The 20,450-nt window shown below is 37.4% G+C and overlaps 1 protein-coding gene across 1 annotated transcript in view; it reads right to left on the reverse strand.

Annotated features, from left to right (window-relative positions):
- Positions 1-11,011: 11,011 nt before the first annotated feature.
- The window catches only part of kctd16b (potassium channel tetramerization domain containing 16b), a gene marked incomplete at its 5' end in the record, with an annotated part of 162,931 nt that continues 153,492 nt past the window's right edge, over positions 11,012-20,450 (reverse strand). The window contains one exon of the mRNA XM_079834052.1: positions 11,012-12,933. Within this exon, the coding sequence (XP_079690178.1) occupies positions 12,473-12,933 (461 nt within the window). The 3' untranslated portion in view covers positions 11,012-12,472. The remainder of the gene's footprint in view (positions 12,934-20,450) is intronic.

Raw genomic sequence — 20,450 nt, forward strand, 5'->3', positions numbered from 1 at the left:
TCACACCTGCAATTTTGATTCGGACCAAACTGAAAAGTCAGAAAATCCGGACCAAACAAGGTAGGTGTGAAAACTCCCTTAGACACATTGTCTCGTGGACTTAGACTATCTGAGTTTGTTTTCTTATTAAAACCTTGTTTTGGAATCTTTTGACTCATCTTCATCTTTGGACTTTTAGTAATGTAACATATAGAAGTTATTATATACCAAAGTTCCTATTTACTTTACTTCCTGAACTTTTTTTTTGCAAACATCTACATTAATGTGGCACTCTCTGTTGTTCTGCAGGCCTTCTGTCCTTCTCTCTTTCTCCTTTCTTCCATAAGGGCACTTGCGTCCACCGCTCTTCTCAGTGCCATAAATCTGATCAGTTGTTAGTCTGCTTTGGCTCAGCCAGACACCGGCATCTAAGAATAAGCAAGGATTAAAGCTGCTGTCCGTAACTTTTTTTTGTTCAAGATTTACAAAAATTATATGAGAATGTACAACATGATTCCATTTTCCAAACCGTGTTTTTGTCTGACCCTTAATCGTTATGGTACACTTATAATAAGTGTTTATATTGGGGCTATTATATTGTGCGGAGGAGCACAAGTAGCACCGGCTGCAATGTTCTTCCGCAAGACGCATGCAGTTCTGTTTATTAACCGCTATAGCGCAAAAAGTTACGGACTGCAGCTTTAAGGGAAATAATGACATATTAAATATGTTAATCATTATGTAATGTCGCTTGGCTATGTGACTCTGTGCACGCAAATACACACACATTCACTTTACATTTGTTTAAATTTCCAAAGAATCATGCTAATTGGTGAAACCAAAACCTATGTTTATTGTCTCTGTGACTACGAGGAGTATGGCTGCCTCTAGTAAAATGATGATGTTTTAACAAAGATATTCATCAAATTATTAATATTGAATAATACCCTAAATCGTTTTTTTTTTTTAAACATTAAAGGGTTAGTTCACCCAAAAATGAAAATTCTATCTTAATTTACTCACCCTCAGGTTGTTCCAAACCTGTATGAGTTTCTTTGTTCTGCTGAACACAAAAGAAGATATTTAGAAGAATGTTTGTAACAAAGCAGATTTTCAAGTATTTTCTGCCCTACTATGGTAGTCAATGGTTGTTCTATCTGCTTGGTTACAAACATTCTTCAAAATATCTTTTTGTGTTCAGCTGAACAAAGAAACTCATACAGGTTTAGAACAACTTGAGGGTGAATAAAAGATAACAGAACTTTCATTTTTGGGTGAACTATCCCTTTAAAGCGATATTACATAATGACACAACATATTTAATATGTAATTATTCGCTTAATCCAAATCTTTTTATAACATTAAAAAAATAACGTTTTATAACGCTATCATTCTATAATCTTCAAATGTACAAAGATAATTCAGGTAAAATCAATCTTAGCTTGAAGGTCCCATCAATATGTGAGTTTTCCATAATCCCATAAGCTGGCTGGATAACAACCATTTTTATCATATGCCAAGAAAATAAACAACAAATGTGTCCAGCATACTGGACATATGGAATGTGGAGTCTAAATATGTAACATATGGATGATATTTGTGCAAAAAATAACCTAAAGCCTTCAAGATTTGTCTGAAACATCATTCAATATGTTGTTTTCTCTTTTCTCTTTATGTCCTTGAAATGTTTTGATACCAATCTTTTGCTACGACTTTTCAGAAAGTATTCATTTCAAGCCAGATGCTTTAAATCATTCATTCAATATCTCAGCACCACAGGCAAAAGCAGTGTTTCTATAGAATTTTATTTTACTGGCACATTTGTATATCCTCTATGCTTGTATCTAAAGACATCTCAGATGATGCTCTCTTTTATACATAACAATATACAGTACATTTGTGGCAAACATTAGCAGACACAACCCACACTTTGTGCTTTACCTTTTTTTCCCCTGTGTTTTTTGGTATGTTTTAACATCATCACAAACAGACTAACATTTGCAATATTTCATACACTGGCATGCGCACAATCATCTGGACCTTTTTGAAGTCAAAAAACGACACCAAACAACCCTTTAGTGGTGTGCTCTGCAAGTTTTCAAATTAGCATTTTAATGCATTCAGGTATTGGTTTTATTCTCAGACATACAGTTTCGTCAGTCTTATGCGATTGATTTTTATGTGGGTTAAAAAGAAGACATAAAAAGGGCCAAACAATAGGGGGTGTAGCTGTTGCAACATTTTAAACAGGCCTGTCTGGCAGTAGAGCGGGCCATGAGTGTGTGAACATCTGAAAGGAGAGGAAACAGAAAATACAGTCTCACAAAATATGTGCCAAATGATTTTTCTTGCTAGCCTATTTCAAAAAGTTGCTCGGTATCATCAGATTTTCTTTGTTTTCAGACTCAGCAACCTGCGATCAGGCTTCAGTTTGACTCGAAATAACAATGAGCAAGTAAAGTTACATGTATTGTCACTGGATTTTCATGAACAAATAAAACCAATGAGCTAAGAGTCAATAGAGCCTGCATTTTGATGCACAATTTTCATTATTCATAATGACACATCTATAACATGAACATTTCTAAACATCTCTTTCACTCCTCTGTGCGCTTGTGAAAATACAGAGTAAATTTGGTAACAGTTTACAACAAGGTTCCATAAGTTAACATGAATTAACAATAAAAATATCTTAGTTTATGTTCAACATTTAGTAATATATCATTAAATCAAAAGTTGCGCCTTATGAACTGTGAACTAAAATGAACAAACGATGAACTACTGTATTATATTAACTAACGTTAACAAATATGAATAAATACTATAAAAACAAATGTATTAGGCTACTCATTGTTAGGTAATGTTACCTAATGCATTAACTAATGGGAATGTATTGTAAAGTGTTACCGTAAACCTTAAAACACACCATTACGATGCATTAAATGAGACCTTTCACATACGCCATACATTCTGGGTACAACAACCTGATCTCACAGAAAAAAATTACTATTTTACGAGGTGGCAATTTTTTAGGAATTTGTACGATGTTAGATTTTTAGAAAAAAAAAATAAGCGTGAAGCTAAGGCATTAGCAGATAGTGTGGAAATGCACAAATGAGATCATACAAATTCATACAAATTAGCCAAAACGGAAGATAGTTATGAAGACTGTTGGGTACAATGATAAATGTTTTTTCATCGTGTTTGAATTTGAAGAATATTACAGTGTAGTTTTAATGCATATTTTCTTTATAATATAGTTTACTTTTACAAAATTCTCAATTCTTAATAGCAAATACATACACACTTCTGAGATTTAGCGTATAATATTTGTGAATGTATCATTTTATTTGATATGGAAGCTTGTTTCCGCCACAGAATAAAACATTTGAAAAGATAATTGCGACTTTTTTCTCAGAATTGCGATTGTGTGATATAAAGTCAGAATTTTGAGATAAAAAGTCAGAGTTTTGAGATATAAAGTCAGAATTGCGAGATAGACCATGTGACATCATGAACAAGAGTTTTATGTTTCTGCTAGTGTCTTTTTTATTTTGCATTATCACCCCTGGGAATTTATTTTTTTAGGAATGTTTTTTGCCTTTTTATTTTTTTTCAGATAAACAGCGTGGTCTTCATTTATGTCTAAGGCATATATTCGAATATTATGAAATATTTTGCCACATTTTGAATATCTTCGCTGGCATTTGTAAACTAACTCTTGGCTAATTTCTGACCCTGGCTTTGCTCAATTCTAGCCATATTATTAATGGAAATGTGTATTTAGTTGAAAATGAAACTATTGGTAGTTGTGAATCAGCACTATGAGTTTCTATGTAATCAATAAACATGTCAAACACTAGCATAACACTGATCTCAAGCTACAGCTTGCTGCGGATTATAATAATAATAATAGCAATATGTGAGTTTTTCATTTAAAATGAAAGGGGAATCAGACTACCCTATCCAATCTGACATAGACAAGATCATTTAAGAAAAAGAAAAATATACTGGGCATTCTCATTATTTTTTGACAGTAACAAAGAACATTGCAGAATATTGAAAAAGGTGCCGATGTGAAACTGCTGAGAGCTATATCTTTGAGAGATGTGAGATGAATCTTTGAATCAAGAAACCCGTGTCATGGGCACAGAATCTCAAATGAACAGTAGACGCTGCATCCCATGGTTCAGCTCTGAGACCTGTTTCACGCCGCACGCACAAGCAGCATGTGAGCAAAGCAACAGCAGGCTTGTGCTGCTTCACACCAACAGCATTTCTGCTGCGGATACAAAAAAAGTAAGGTATTTTCTGGGTTACTACATTGAACATTTCCTCTAATAATGGCCATAAATTATAAAATGATTATCGAGACTATGGGCCCTATCATTCACCCGGTGCAATGCGGCTAACACAAGTGTTTTTTGCTAGTTTCATCCGATCATTTTCAGATCCAGCGCCACGTTGTTTAAACAGCAAATGCACTCGCGCCCATCTGTTCAACCATGGGCGTGCTGGTCTGAAAACCAGACGTGTTCAGGCGCATTGTTAGCGCGTTGCTATTTTGAGGAACTGAAAACGACTGCGCCATTGACCAACAAAAACCTGGTCTAAAGTCAATAGCACAGTATTTTTTGTGTTATTTAAAGGATGTGTTAGTAATATGCGCCTATAGGCGGGTGCACAACGCGCATACACTCTGATTATCACACACACAGGGATGCGCAGAAGCACACAAACATATTTAAATATTAATAATAAAAGGATTCCTCTCTGGAGAAGCGGTTAGTCTTTCAGCTCGCAAATTCCTCCATGCAAATAGCGAAACCGCCATGGCGCAAGCGCAACTGGCTTTTAAAGGGAATGGGACTCTGATGAGACGAGAGGAGAGGAGACGAGACTCTGATTGGTTTATTGCACGTTACGCCCGAAACACACCCATGACTTAATAAGAGACTAGGTACAACCCTTTTGGACCCTTTTTTTCCGTCGTTAAACTAGCAAAAGTGGATTCGGACACCCTAATGCTGCGTTCACACCAAACGCGAATAGAGCGTCTGGCACGAGTGATTTCAATGTTAAGTCAATGGAAAGGCGCGTTGATGCGCGCCTGGAGGTCCCACGCGCGAAGGACGCGAATCCGCCTCATTCGCGCGTCCAGTGCGATACACGCGAGTGGTGCTTTTGTGCATTCACGTGTTTGAAGCGAATTCCTGTCTGACGCCCGAGTTGAAAAATTTTAACTTTGCCGTCAATTCGCGCCGCGTTAACCAATCAGGAGCCTGCTCGCTGCAGTCACGTGGTAAAGTGACGTGATGAGAAACCCTGCATAATTTAAAAATACTATTATTGTGTCACAAAATGTAGTTTTAAGACTTTTTCAGGTGAGAATGTAGTTGTTTAAAGCTCAAATCCGTGGTTTATTTATAAAGTGAGTGCCTATCTAAAAAAAATAATCTTGTGTTTTTGGAGTTGTGAGATCCAGGCGATCACCGGGCACTCAGCGCTCATAACCCCGGCGAGAGCAGCCGTTCCTCAGCTAGTTCTTCTGACGTTTGCCGCTGGCTCTGATGTCCTGTAGTGGTTTGTCTTGATTCTTGTGTGGATCTAACGGGCGATCTTTGCTCTCATGAATCTATAATTTGTTGTCTGCCAAATCGTTTTGACTGAGGGCAAAGAGAAGTTTCATAACTTTATTTTTTAAGGATATTTAATTATACATGCAGTGAAGATAATGTAGGAGTTGCCTGGACCACATTTGTGTGGTTATTAATGTTTAATATATATTTTTAATGAAAATGAAAAGAGGCAGAGTGGTGTTTTATGACATATTTCTCCTGGAGCGCCTTGAACGCGCGTCTATTTCGCTTCAAACGCTCGATATCTACGCGCGTCCAATTCGGTGCGGACGCGCAAATGGATTAAAAATGTTCACGTCAAACGCGTTTTGACACTCTATTCGCGTTTGGTGTGAACGCAGCATAAGTGCACCTGTGGTGTGAGCTTCAGACCATATGCTTAGATTGTTAAAATAGGGCCCAAGGTCATGAAGGACTTTTACTTTAACTTGATCATCTGAATCTATTTTAAATGAGGATGGGGACCAGATTCATATCCAGTGCTTGACATAAACACCCGCCAACCCACCAAATGCGTGTGTATTTCAGCTGTGGCGTGTAAAGCAGTCACTCCTACTCACCACTTTGGCAGGTTGAATTCTATGTATAATAAATAAATTTTTATTTATGACATTTGAAACAATAAACTAAGTGCTATGTAGTGTTGTCAAAAATGTTGATACTGAATTATCTGAAACGCTTCCAATACTCATCTTCTGCAGAATGGACACATGATACCAGCTGCACTTTCTCTCTCTCTCATCTCTCCGACAGCAAGTTTACACAACCCTCCTCCCCTCACTCGCTCGTTTCATTTGCCCCAGATGAATATTGTTGGTGTTACAGGGCTTGAATTTGAGCGTACGATTGCGCATAAAATATAATGGATCTGTGCATCAGCAGCCTAATATACCTGCAGTCAAATTATGAGATAATATAAAAAATATCTATATGGCAGTTTTTCCCCATGGTATCGATGTCAAAATTGTGGCCAGTGAAAATGCTAAGTGGCTAGTCACTTTAGAAAGCCACTAGCCACAGTGACTGGTGAGCAAAAAAGTTCATGTCAAGCCCTGATTATATCCATGTAGTTATACGGAATAGAAGCGGGAAGCAGGAGAAAGAAATGACTCGTGGCTCCCACAAAATATAATTATCTAATAATAATAGCGCATAGTCTTCTGTAATTGGAGATCTGAAGTGTTGTCTGTGGAAATTGGAAAAAATAGGCTATAGAAACCGGACTGGGACTGAAAAATCAGTGCAGGCCTCTTCCTACAGGCCCAAACATGCCGAAACATGAAAGTTTTGACGTTTTGAAACATATTTTTGCCGGAAGCGGTACATAATCTTAACATAATCATAACTCTAAAACGGAACACAAACCCCAAACTGTAACTAATAATAGTATGGATTTAGTCAGATTTACTGAAGTACTGTTTGTTTCACTTTTAAAGAAAAGAAAGAAGTTAAATCTATATTACATATGATTGTTTGAAAGGTTGATATGGCATTTTTACTGTATTTTTGGGTCAGTGTGAATACTGTAACATATTTTGCACTGCTTTTGCATGTAGTGTGAAAGAGGCATTGTTTCTAATTTCAATAACAACGAATGTGAAAATGCTACACGCAGCACTAATAACAGTCAATATTTGATGTTTAATATAAACCTGCCGGTGTAAATGCCCCTTTAAATGGAAGAGACCACTTTTAATGCTTACTACTCACTACTTACTATCTCGGTGTGGCTTTAGCTGCGGTGTAACTCTTAAACCGGACACTTTGAGTTATAATCATAATGCCATTCATTTCATCGCTGACTTTACAATCTAATCAAATGAAAATATATTGATCTCCCTTGTGAAGAAGTACACTTTAGCATACTTTTAAAAAGCATACTTATTATGTAAATAATATACTTTAAAAGAATATACTTAAGTGTGAACTCAAGGTAATGTTTGCATATTCTTTACAATTGAATGAAAATATATTATAGTTTTAATGGATATTAAATGCAGTAAGTCGAACATAAGAGTGCTTTTAGACCTTTAGACCTTTAGACCCACTTAAAGGGTTAGTTCACCCAAAAATTAAAAAGACCCCACGGTTTATGATGGATAGATGTACTTTTTGGGCTTCAAAATTTTGTCTTTTTAATATAACTCTGATTGTATTCATCTGAAAGAAGAATGTCATATAAACATAGGATGGGTATGAGTAAATCATGGAGTAATTTTCATCCCTTTAAAGGAACACGCCACTTTTAAAAAAAAAAAATAGGCTCATTTTCCAACTCCCCTATAGTTAAACAGTTGAGTTTTACCATTTTCAAATCCATTCAGCCGATCTCTGGGTCTGACGGTAGCACTTTTAGCATAGCTTAGCATAGATCATTGAATCTGATTAGACCGTTAGCATCTCAACCAAAGAGTTTCGATATTTTTCCTATTTAAAACTTGACTCTTCTGTAGTTACATCGTGTACTAAGACCGACGGAAAATGAAAAGTTGTGATTTTCTAGGCGATATGGCTAGGAACTATACTCTCATTCCTGCATAATATTCAAGGAACTTTGCTGCCGTACTATGGGTGCAGCGGCGCAATGCGTAATATCATTGCGCCTGCTGCACCCATGGTACGGCAGCAAAGTTCCTTGATCAAAACTCTTTGGTAATTTTTTTGAGCGAGATGCTAACGGTCTAATCAGATTCAATGATCTATGCTAAGCTATGCTAAAAGTGCTACCGCCAGACCCGGAGATCGTCTGAATGGATTCGAAAAAGGTAAGACTCAACTGATTGACTCTAGGGGAGCAGGAAAATGAGCCTATTTTCATAATTACTTTTATTGCCTTTGAAATATGTAATTTCTATTGAAACTTATGTCATGTATTTAAATATATTTGGCATTACACATTTGTAATGATTAAGTTGCAATTTAGTACAAAATATATTAACTTCAATAACACACTACAGTACAAATTATAATCAAAGTGTTCTTTAAAGCATGACAAACATTTATTGAAACATAATGATTTAAAATCAAACAGTTAAAATTTCAATTTGGCATTATTACAAAGTGCACTTAAAAGTGTACTTAAGTGTGATAACATAGTCATGAAAGTACACTTAAGTGGCCTTTTATATTGTCTGCAAGCACAGTTACATATATACTTTTAAGATTTAAAGTACTCTACAAATGCACATTGATTAAGCAAACTTTTTCACAAGGGCTCTCTGCTACCATAAAAGGGGCTTTTACCACCAAAGCCTTTGGCTAAACAGTATGTGACCCTGAACCACAAAACCAGTAATAAGGGTAAATTTTTTGAAATTGAGATTTAATTATTTACTGAATGAATAATAAATAAGCTTTCCATAGATGTATGGTTTGTTCGGAAAATATTTGGTCGAGATTTGAAAATCTGGAATCTGAGGGTGCAAAAAAATCTAAATATTAAGAAAATGGCTTTTAAAGTTGTCTAAATAAAGTCCTTAGCAATGCATATTTCTACTAATAATACATTTTTGATACATTTATGGTAGGACATTTACAAAATATCTTCATGGAACATGATCTTTACTTAATATCCTATTGATTTTTGGCATAAAAGAAAAATCGATAATTTTGACCCATACAATGTATTGTTGGCTATTGCCACAAATATACCCGTGTGACTTATGACTGGTTTTGTGGTCCAGGGTCACATATATCTTTCAAGTTTAGATGTAGGCCTATATAAAATAAAGAGGAAATGACTGATTATAGAATCGAATGTATCAATGTGTGGTGCCTGCACAGCACAGCTTGAATGCCACCTGAATCTCCAGGTACTTCCTGGTAAAAACGGCAGTGAGTTTGTGCTTTAGATGAGTTGTGCTCATGTGTTACATATAACAGCTCAACTTTAACTTCAACAATCAGCTCTTTTCCCATTCTGTTACTGTACACTCTCAGAAATAAAGGTACAGTGGAGGTACAATTTGTTCCTTGGGAAACAAAATGTATAACTGTACATTTAAAGGTACACATTTGGTCCTTAGCGTACAATTATACCATTGTTTTCCTCTTGGCGGGGTAGGCAAGTTCGGTCCTAGTGAGTCGCTGTCCAGCAGAGTTTGGCTCCAACCCTGAAAGACGTCTATAGAAGCTCTTATTGAGAATTAACAGAGGTTTAGTTGTTGATGTTTTATTGAAAATGTGATCAGTGGGTCATCATTATGGTGATCAGTGTTTCATTTAGTTGGGCAGTTTGACTATTGGCTTTTTATGTGAGTTTGTGGTTTTTGATAGAGTGTTAACAAAACACATAATCTGTTCAAATCAAAAGAAGCCAAAAACAAAAATAGCCATGAAGAAAAATATTTCACTTAACTCATCACTGACTAATAATATTAATAATAATATTCACCAACAACACTTTTGTGCCACAGATCAGGCATTCTGAATTTTGATTTTTAAATACATTCTCGCGGAGAAAAAAGTTTAGACACGCACAGATATCAAGAATCAGCATATGAATCTCAACAATGGTGAAATACTTAATGCTGCAATGCATGCTGGGAGCCATGAGTTTTATACTGTGGTGGCTTAGTAGGGTTGGAGCTAAACTCTGCAGGACATCAGCTCTCTAGGACCGAACTTGCCTACCCCTGATTTAGAGGTACAAAAATGTACCCTTAAGGGTCCCACACCATTGACGGCCACTTGTACCTTAAAAGGTACAATTTTGCACTCTTATTTTTGAGAGTGTAGCTTCATATGGTACTCAATTATTATATAAATATTAACATATATAATTTTCATTCATATGGATTCCAAACACTTTTATTATAATTTAGCTGTCTTGAGTGGTCAAATAATAATCTCTTACAGATTACAAGTGCAATTCATATAAAAGACATTTTAATATAATTTTATTTACATGTGGTTTGCAGTGCTATTTTTTTTTACAGTACGGTTAGTGTTCGGAATAGAGAAGAAAACCTGTGCAATGCAATGAATAATGACTTTGCTGTATTCTTTAAGTACCCAGATAATAAATAATATTTATTCTATTATACATGCTATTCTCTCTGCCCTTTAATTTCATATTTCTGGTAAATAGACTTGGGAATGAGAGGTTTGAGGCTAAATTTTGATTAGCACTCAATGAATCTTAATTTATATTCTAATTCAAAAGGCTACTTTGAGAAAAGAAAGTGTACATGTCCATGCCTGTCATTTACCCCCCCAAACATTCAAAATCAATTTCATCACAAGCGTGCATCTGGAGTCCATCACACTTCACACAGTGAGGTTACAACAATATTACTATTGGTAATACATTTAGGTTATTGTCTAAAACCAGAGAAAATAAATGTGATATTTTAATAATTTTTTAAATGAAATAAATAGATTTTTTTTCTTCTAGTTAACGATAAATTGCTCAGTACACAAAATGGAATGCTAAACAAAAGGCCCGCATCGTATACATTATACCTCTCTATTTTAACATCCAGTCACATTTTTGACAATTAATTGTATAACATTAAAAACATTTTTAGGTAAACTTAGGTTAAGGCTGTTCATCACAGGCAGTTAAGGTATAATATATAGGAAATTAGCAGGTAAAAAAAAAAAAAACATTTCTTCCTTCTTCCATAAATATCAGTTGTAATTTAACCTTGGCATCAGTTTCTTTTTTAAATAAATGTATGGCATTATCATACATTTGTAGCTATTACTCTATACCACTCTATACTCTATATGTAAATATATAGTTCAATAGCAGCAAGTTATGATGCTTATGTTGTTTTCCAAGTTCCTTGCAAATCCTTGCAAAATGATTAACTAAACTTTAAATAGAATTACAAATTAATTATAAATAAATAGGCTATCTAAGCTCCTTGGTATTGGTTTGTCTAAAAAATGATGTTTATATCTATTATTAACCATTACTTTACCAATACGTTTCCACTGAATTATAATCAGGGACATATTATCAAAGCCGTCCATTTCTCAAATTCACTGTTATTGATGGAATGAATACAGCAGCAAAAAAGTATTCTTTTTTGCAGAATACTTCTGCAAAAAAGATTGCACAACCCCTAAACTATGTTTGTGTTGTTCGGTGTGTGATTGCTTTCAGAATACATCCCTAATGTTGTATTTCTTTTCCGGTTCCATTCAGTATTTAACCTTTGACCTCAAGAGTAAGCCATCATCCACTCCCATTAGGAATATCATGTTTAAATCAATGTTTCAGGCAGCAGCTTCAAAGCGTTTATGTGATGCTATTGAGTTTCCACCCACAACCCTTTTATGCCGTGACCATACGCGGAGGGGTCTTTACAGCCACTGATTGTAGCTTAGCTGAGGTACGAAAATGGAACGTAGAGAATCCGAAAAAAAGGGAAAACACGTTTGGCTCCATGGTCTCCTGTGCTTCTCCGAGTGTTGAAATGGAAACCCACTCACACGTCCGCCAAGGCAGTGGCTATTCTTAGAAAGGGCACAGTTGGGACCACATGCATTATTTATGAGGTGGATACACATTCATCTTTCAACCTCTGGGCCACCTCAACTCAATGGCTGTGGCACTAACATACCGAGGTCAAAAATTTGTAGTTGTAGCAAACTATTACACACAAATTTGTGTAGCTCAGCAAGGGAGGAGAAGTAGCTGTGTGTCTCTCTGGGACTCTACAAAAATGCAGGTGTTTACAAGTAAACAATTAGCATTCAAGCAGATGAAGTGGTCGCTCTGGATATCGACCGACGTTGACAAGAAAGTCAGAGGCAGTAGTAGTGTGGTGTGTAGTAGCAATAGTAGTTGTAGCAGTGAAATGGACATTATTGTAGCTTGCGCTTAAGGTTTGAAAAACCGTCCCTCAAAGACGGTATTTGCGCAGGAGGTCGGCCTGCCACATGTACTTGCGCTCGGGAAAATGCTCAGGAATCTTGATCTTGCGGAAGTCCTTGATGCACTTCTCCAGTTCCTCTTCCACAGTCAACTTTTCTTTGGCTGGCCGTTTCTTGCAGGTGCTGGTGTCCCGGGAACTCGCGGTGAGCGTCCGGAGAAGGTCGCTCTTGCGGCGCTGCTCGGACTGCTGCTGCTGCAGGAGATGCTGAACGGGGCCTTTCTTGGGAGGCCTGTCCAATGTTTGCACGTGTGTCTGCCGGCTGACCGGGCCACGGATGACGGTACCTTGCGGGGAGCTGGCCTCGGAGTGGCTCTCCGAGCTGGAGGTGGAGAGCTCGTTGAATGAGGTTCCACTCTCACCTTCGCCTTCCCCTTTGTGGCCCTTGCAGCAGCAGTCGCACGGTGGAGATGACCAGCGAGATGGGCCACCTGGAAAAGAGAAGAGAAGAGTTCAAACAAGACCTGATGGCATTTGCTTTCAGGGTGACATAGACTGTGAGTGTGTTTACATGCATGTTCTTCAGCCGATTACGCTTAATATGCTGACAATGCATGCAGGGGTCAATGCATTAAAGTGCCCCTATTATGGTTTTTCGAAATATTCATACAGTGGTGTGTAATATAGCTGTCTGTGAATATAAATGTTCTGCAAGGTTGTTAGTGGAAAGTGCACGATTTTGTCTCCTAAAAGAAAGAATTGACTCTGAACCACCCAAGCAAGTCGTTTGTATCTCGAATCCCAGTGTGTGACGGTTCTACGTCATTAGAAATTACATTTGCACAATGCCCGCCTATGCTGTATGCTATCCGCCCTCAAACACGTCATTTACTGGCGACTGCTTCTCAAACTTCAGAGTTCAACATGTGATACACAAAACGTTTGCTCTTGAAAGATAGGTCAGTACCAGTTTATCTGGACCAGCTGCCCCTCAGAATCCTACCCTGTAAGTATGAATAATTATAGGTCCTAAAGGGTGTACTTACACTCACCTAAAGGATTATTAGGAACACCATACTAATACTGTGTTTGACCCCCTTTGGCCTTCAGAACTGCCTTAATTCTACGTGGCATTGATTCAACAAGGTGCTGAAAGCATTCTTTAGAAATGTTGGCCCATATTGATAGGATAGCATCTTGCAGTTGATGGAGATTTGTGGGATGCACATCCAGGGCACGAAGCTACCGTTTCACCACATCCCAAAGATGCTCTATTGGGTTGAGATCTGGTGACTGTGGGGGCCAGTTTAGTCCAGTGAACTCATTGTCATGTTCAAGAAACCAATTTGAAATGATTCGAGCTTTGTGAAATGGTGCATTATCCTGCTGGAAGTAGCCATCAGAGGATGGGTACATGGTGGTCATAAAGGGATGGACATGGTCAGAAACAATGCTCAGGTAGGCAGTGGCATTTAAACGATGCCCAATTGGTACAAAGGGGCCTAAAGTGTGCCAAGAAAACATCCCCCACACCATTACACCACCACCACCAGCCTGCACAGTGGAAACAAGGCATGATGGATCCATGTTCTCATTCTGTTTACACCAAATTCTGACTCTACCATCTGAATGTCTCAAGAGAAATTGAGACTCATCAGACCAGGCAACAATTTTCCAGTCTTCAACTGTCCAATTTTGGTGAGCTCGTGCAAATTGTAGCCTCTTTTTCCTATTCGTAGTGGAGATGAGTGGTACCCGGTGGGGTCTTCTGCTGTTGTAGCCCATCCGCCTCAAGGTTGTGTGTGTTTTGGCTTCACAAATGCTTTGCTGCATACCTCGGTTGTAACGAGTGGTAATTTCAGTCAAAGTTGCTCTTCTATCAGCTTGAATCAGTCGGCCCATTCTCCTCTGACCTCTGGCATCAACAAGGCATTTTCGCCCACAGGACTGCCGCATACTGGATGTTTTTCCCTTTTCACACCATTCTTTGTAAACCCTAGAAATGGTTGTGCGTGAAAATCCCAGTAACTAAGCAGATTGTGAAATACTCAGACCGGCCCGTCTGGCACCAACAACCATGCCATGCTCAAAATTGCTTAAATCACCTTTCTTTCCCATTCTGACATTCAGTTTGGAGTTCAGGAGATTGTCTTGACCAAGACCACACCCCTAAATGCATTGAAGCAACTGCCATGTGATTGGTTGTTTAGATAATTGCATTAATGAGAAATTTAACAGGTGTTCCTAATAATCCTTTAGGTGAGTGTATTTTGTGACGGAACTTAATGAACATCCTAAACAACGCTGTGTACTGGGCTAAATGCGCTCGTTATATGTGTATACATATAACCCTGGTGGGCTTTCACAATTCTGCCCAAAAACACTGCCATGAATAAAGAATGGTCTCAGAACATCCTTCAAGAGCAACTTCTCCCAACAACCCAGGAGCAATTTGGTGATGATCCATGCATTTTCCAGCAGGATCGAGCACCATGTCACAAGGCAAGAGTGATAATGAAGTGGCTCTGAGGACACAGCAATTTCAATTATAGGCCTATTAAATACCCGTTACCCAATTCATTTCCACTTTTGGAATATTTTCTTCAGTTTTATTTCAAATAAATGCTTATATGAGATGGGAATAGGGCGAAGAATGGGTTTGAAAAAAAGGCGAATTCGAACTTGGGTCGGCCGTGTCAATGACTAAATCCACCATATTTTTGTTGCCAACCAGACAATGGTGGGCAGAGTTAGTGTAAATAGCCTTTGCCAACTAAGGCTATTTGCAGTTTCCAACAGTAGTGCATGCTGCATTGATTGATGTGATCACATTACTCATCATATTGGGTGCAAGGAGAAGTAAACAGTGTCAGGGTATATCTAAAAACTCATGCGGTGGAAGCATTGATCATCTTAGCATTAGCACAATAAGGCTTACTCCACAAAAACATAGTGCTTTGTCAACAACAAAGCACTACAACCAGGAGTGTGAGACAGACAACATTCAGTGTTATTCACCTAACAGAGTGAAGCCAATTATACAGGCTGTGTTTTCTAAGGCCTGTCACTGATGAACTATGTCTGTTATTCTCCACCACACTGATCTGTGCTATTTCACAACACTGATCCATGTCAGATTTTTAATTATGCAACCTCAATCCATTTGCATTTAATTATGCAAATGACAGTTGGGGTGTCAAAAATGATTCACAGCGAGAGTGGCGGCACTTGATCAAACCCATTAGCTGCCTATATGAGTGTTTATGCACAAAGTCAGGGCCACGTAGTTATAATTAACTATAATATAAAAGGTAATTGTGCAGTTGTGCCCACATTTAGCAATCTAGATTTGGCAAGCATAGATGCTCAGTGTAAAATGATCATTTCAAAATGTGAAACACAATAGTGTGGAACAAACATATCCTACGCTGAGTATACATTTCAAAGTTTTGAATAATTCATATTTTTTATGTTTTTGAAATAAGTCTCTTAAAAAAAAACAGTAATATTACTATTTAAAATAGTATATTTTATACTAGAAAATGCTATATTTTAAAATATAATTTATTCCTGTGATGTCAAAGCTGAATTTTCAAATTATTTTCAACATTTATAATAATAAGAACCATTATTAATAATTAATCACCAAATCAGCATATTAGAATGATCATGTGACACTGAAGACTGGAGTAATGATGCTGAAAACACGGTCTCACTCCTATTTGTCACATATTGACTCTTGGTCAGGACCCTTCGGCGTCACTTTTTAACGCACAGGGTACCCCTTTAGCACCGTTTTCTGGCGCACAGGGTACTCCATTGATTTCACTGGTTTGCCCAATGCGTCAGATTAAGACACATTTAATTCTTTTCATTTGTAAAAGTACACATGGTTTTATAAATATTTATAGGCTACTTTTATATTTTGGAGCAACTAACCCCACTCCTACCTCAAACCTACCCACTTCTAAACAATATAAAACACGTAACAGGTAAATACAAGTACAGTCACAGGTATTTATTGCAAAAACTGACCAAAAACAGTATAAAAGTACTAACTCAAGTTGCATTCCAAGTCTTCTGAAGCCATACGATATCTTTATGTAAAGAACAGAGTGGATCTTAAAGGGGTAATTCAGCACTGGGAAGATGAATGTGTATTTAAACTGGGTCATTTATGCATTAGAAATGTGAAATTATTTTAGAATTTGGTGCCTTCTAGACTGAGAAAAGATGGATGAAAGACAACAACTCCCAGACTGCACTTGCTTTGCTGTCCAACGAGGCCACTCCCAAAGCCACGGCTACTGGTTTATCACTTGCCCACCATTACAGCGTTGTTTTGATTTTCATAGTAATACAATCATTTCGTTCAGTTAGAGAATAAACACTACAATTAAAAATTCTGTGAGTAAGATCCCTCCCCTATGGGCGTGTTGAAAACATGCAGAACTAGCTCCTTCTACTGGCTGTAGTCTTTAGGCTCTGGCCAAAAAATCCTCCGATGACGCAAAATGACGATATTTGCGTCATCAGAGGATTTTTTCCAGAAATAATGCATAATTCTCTCGTCTCAGGGGGATATGAGGGGGGGAAAGTACCATAATTGGAATACTACCAGTTTTCTACTGATACAAAGCCTAATTCTAAATCACTGAAGTAACCCTTTAATGTTTTAATTGCTGAAATGGTGTTCCTACCGCTCCGTGAACACACAGACTCCACTCAGTCATATCTCATTCAAATGATACATCTGACTCTTTAGCATGACGTGATCGGTCATGAGACATACGACAGCCAATGCCAAAGCTGACGTAACGTTTCTTGGGGCAGTAATATTTTAAATGTTCATGATCTTCGGCAGATGGACTTGACGCTGATCGCTTTTGGGAATTTTCTTCACACAAATCAATCGTTTGGCCTCGGAACACTTGGAATATTTGTACTTTTTGAATAAATTGAATAAATTGTGGCTGCAGTCGTATCGGCCTGCCATATCCTGTTTTTATAATACACAAATGGGTAGGGTTGGGTTGGGTTACATGTTCAAACGTGTCTGAATAGAGTAAATAAAAAAGAAAATAAATGTAAATAAAATTATACTGGCTGATTAAATTGAGAATCACAATCCATGTCATAATGGCAAAATCATAACCCAATATATAGTTTCATCATGACGATAACAATCCCATGCTCAACACGTCTGTATATGACGCCAAAGGTTTCTCATTGAAATCAATGGAGTACGAAAAACGGCGCTAAAGGGGTAACCTGTGCGTAAAAAAGTGACACAGAAGGGAACTGACCAAGCATCAATATGTGACGAATAGGAGTGAGATCGTGTTGATGCTGAAAATGTTGTAAATTGTAATAACAGTTCACAATATTACTGTTTTGACTGTACTTTAGATCAAATAAATACAGCCTTGGTGAGCATAAAGGTATGAGACTTTTAAAAACATAAAAAAAAAAAAAACTTAATTATTTCAAACTTTTGACCAGTATTGTATATAAACCAATAAAGTTCACTAAGACTGTCTTTTAAAGAAATACACTTTCTTTAGATTAAAATTAAACCTATTTGTGTAATCATATGGTCAACACATCAGTTGCACCTTCAACTGTATTTTTATCATGGCATCACAACATGTCAACTCTAAATATATTCTGAATTATAGTCTATTAAGTATTAACAGAGTTCACAAGGTGCATAATCCCGCAAAGCTGCAAATCCCAGAAAGATGTTGCTGCAGTGAGACTATATGGTAGCGTTATTGATCCCACACCAGCAATAGAGCCCATGTATTGCCAAACACTGCAATAAAACTATTGTGCTGCGTTGCAGAAACCGACGTCAGGCCTCTAGGGATCCACCCCAAGCAAATGTAATGAGGTATAAATATGATTTTAAAATTAAAACAAAGACTCCCTTTTGCAATAACATCAGAGGGAGACAATATGCCAATAAACATCCATAGTCCTCACAACACGATCATGGCTTGATTAGGTCAGTAAGAGGCCCGCCTGAAATGACAGGAATTTGTGTTTCTCATTATGTGGCAGATTCTGCTCTGGAATTCATTTGTGTCAGTTAGTATAAAAAGGGACCTTTGATCGATGAGTCGAGGCCTTGATAATTGGTGTTTTGAAAAATGGCCCGACTTGGCAAAACAGCTAAATCAGCCTGTGGCCAATTTTCTTGTCTAAACGGAATTAACAGGATGCGGCAAAGCAGTGTTGACAAATGCCAAGCATTTAAAAGCCTCAGTGAATAATGAAGTCAGTCATGGGTAAATGTTGGATAAGTGCATTAATGTATATATTAATACTGAATACATTTTTGGTCCTTCTTTAAAGTCATTGCGTGGTTTGTGTGTGTGTGTATGTGTATTTAGTGGGGCTAAACTCTTTATCACTAAACCTTAAAAGGTAAGAATTTGCTATTATTTTTCATCCACCTAGAACACAAAATGGCTAACAGTATGGAATAGAGTCATATCTTGACCACTTTATTGTGCTTTCATGGTGTTTTTCATAGTTTTTCTTTTTAGACCCCGTCCACACGGAGACGCTGTTTTGCTGTATACATAAAAATGTTGTATTGTTTATCGTCTAAAAAAAAGATCGGACAGGAAAAGCTCTGGTTTCGTGTGGATGTGGCCTTAGAGCCTAATAGACAGAGCCATTTTGAACTTTTGTTCAATATAAAAAATAAAAAAAAGGGGGTTGAATATTCTTCTACAATTCGGCTTTGGAATGATATGGGCATGAGTAATGTATTCCTTAAAAACAACAGACACTGCAACATCTCATTGGTTTTACTGTAGGCTTTCCCATTAGTGATATTGTCGTGTTTTCATCCCAGAAGTGCATAATAAGGAATGTTAGTAACAAGAATCCTTGATAGCTGGACTTGTTTAAAAAAGCTCTTAAGTGATAATTACATTGGTTTGGAGAGCTTTTCTATCCCTAAAGGCTGTGCACTTATGCTCTAGTGCTCATGAAGTGCACAGGAAACGTCCGCAGCTAATTAAAGCTGTGCCTGTGCATTAGGGTTGGGCAATATAACTAAAAGATGACATATTTTGATCCTATATATACAGGGCTTGACATTAACACCCACCAAATGCGGGTGGATTTGCAGTGGCGTAACGCAGTCACTCCAAATCGCCACTTTGATGGGTTGAATTGTATGTATAATATATACATTTTTCAATTGTAGTCTTTTAAAAAGGCGTCTGAAATAATAAAGTGCAATGTAGTGTAGATTTTTCAATACACATCGATATTGAATTATCTAAAACACTTCAAATACTAATTTCCTGCAGAACAGATTCACAATAACAGCTGTGACGTATCGCTTTCTCATCTCTCCGTCAGCTAGTGACACACAAACCCCCAAACTCATTCACTCCGGGTGAATATTGTTGGTGTTACAGGGCAATAATTTGGGCGTGATTGCGCATTATTTTACTCATTCCCACAGATTTTGTGCTTACACACAAAGTGCGTGCACATAAAGCCGCCTCTCAGTACTAAATTCAGTTCTTTGTCACTGTTTATTGCGCTAAAACAGTCAAATACACACTAAATAATGTCAAAATGCCGGTCCTGGCAAGTATTCATGTAAACACAGTAAGTTCTGTTTTAAGTGAACGTAAACAGATGAAAAAAGAAAACGTGTCTAACAGTATAATGGATCCGTGCATGAGGTCTTAAAGTGACAGTAGCCTAATATACCTACTGCATTAACAACACGACTGCACGAGTGCAAATGCGATACTGATCGCGGCTACAACAGTTTAATAAAATAAATAAGTAAGTTAATATTGTGTTGTTTTAGACACAATATTGTCAGTTTTGCTAATTTTTGCCAACAAAAATATATTTGTCTCCGACTCCGAGCAAAACAGTATGGTTTCATTTCTGAATCCGCGTTTTTGAATCGGGTGAACCAATGATTCAATGGACCATAAAAAGAACCAATAACATTTACCCTTTTCATAAA

This window comes from Gobio gobio, assembly GCF_949357685.1.
Source record: "Gobio gobio genome assembly, chromosome: 14".
Classification (NCBI taxonomy): Eukaryota; Metazoa; Chordata; class Actinopteri; order Cypriniformes; family Gobionidae; genus Gobio; species Gobio gobio.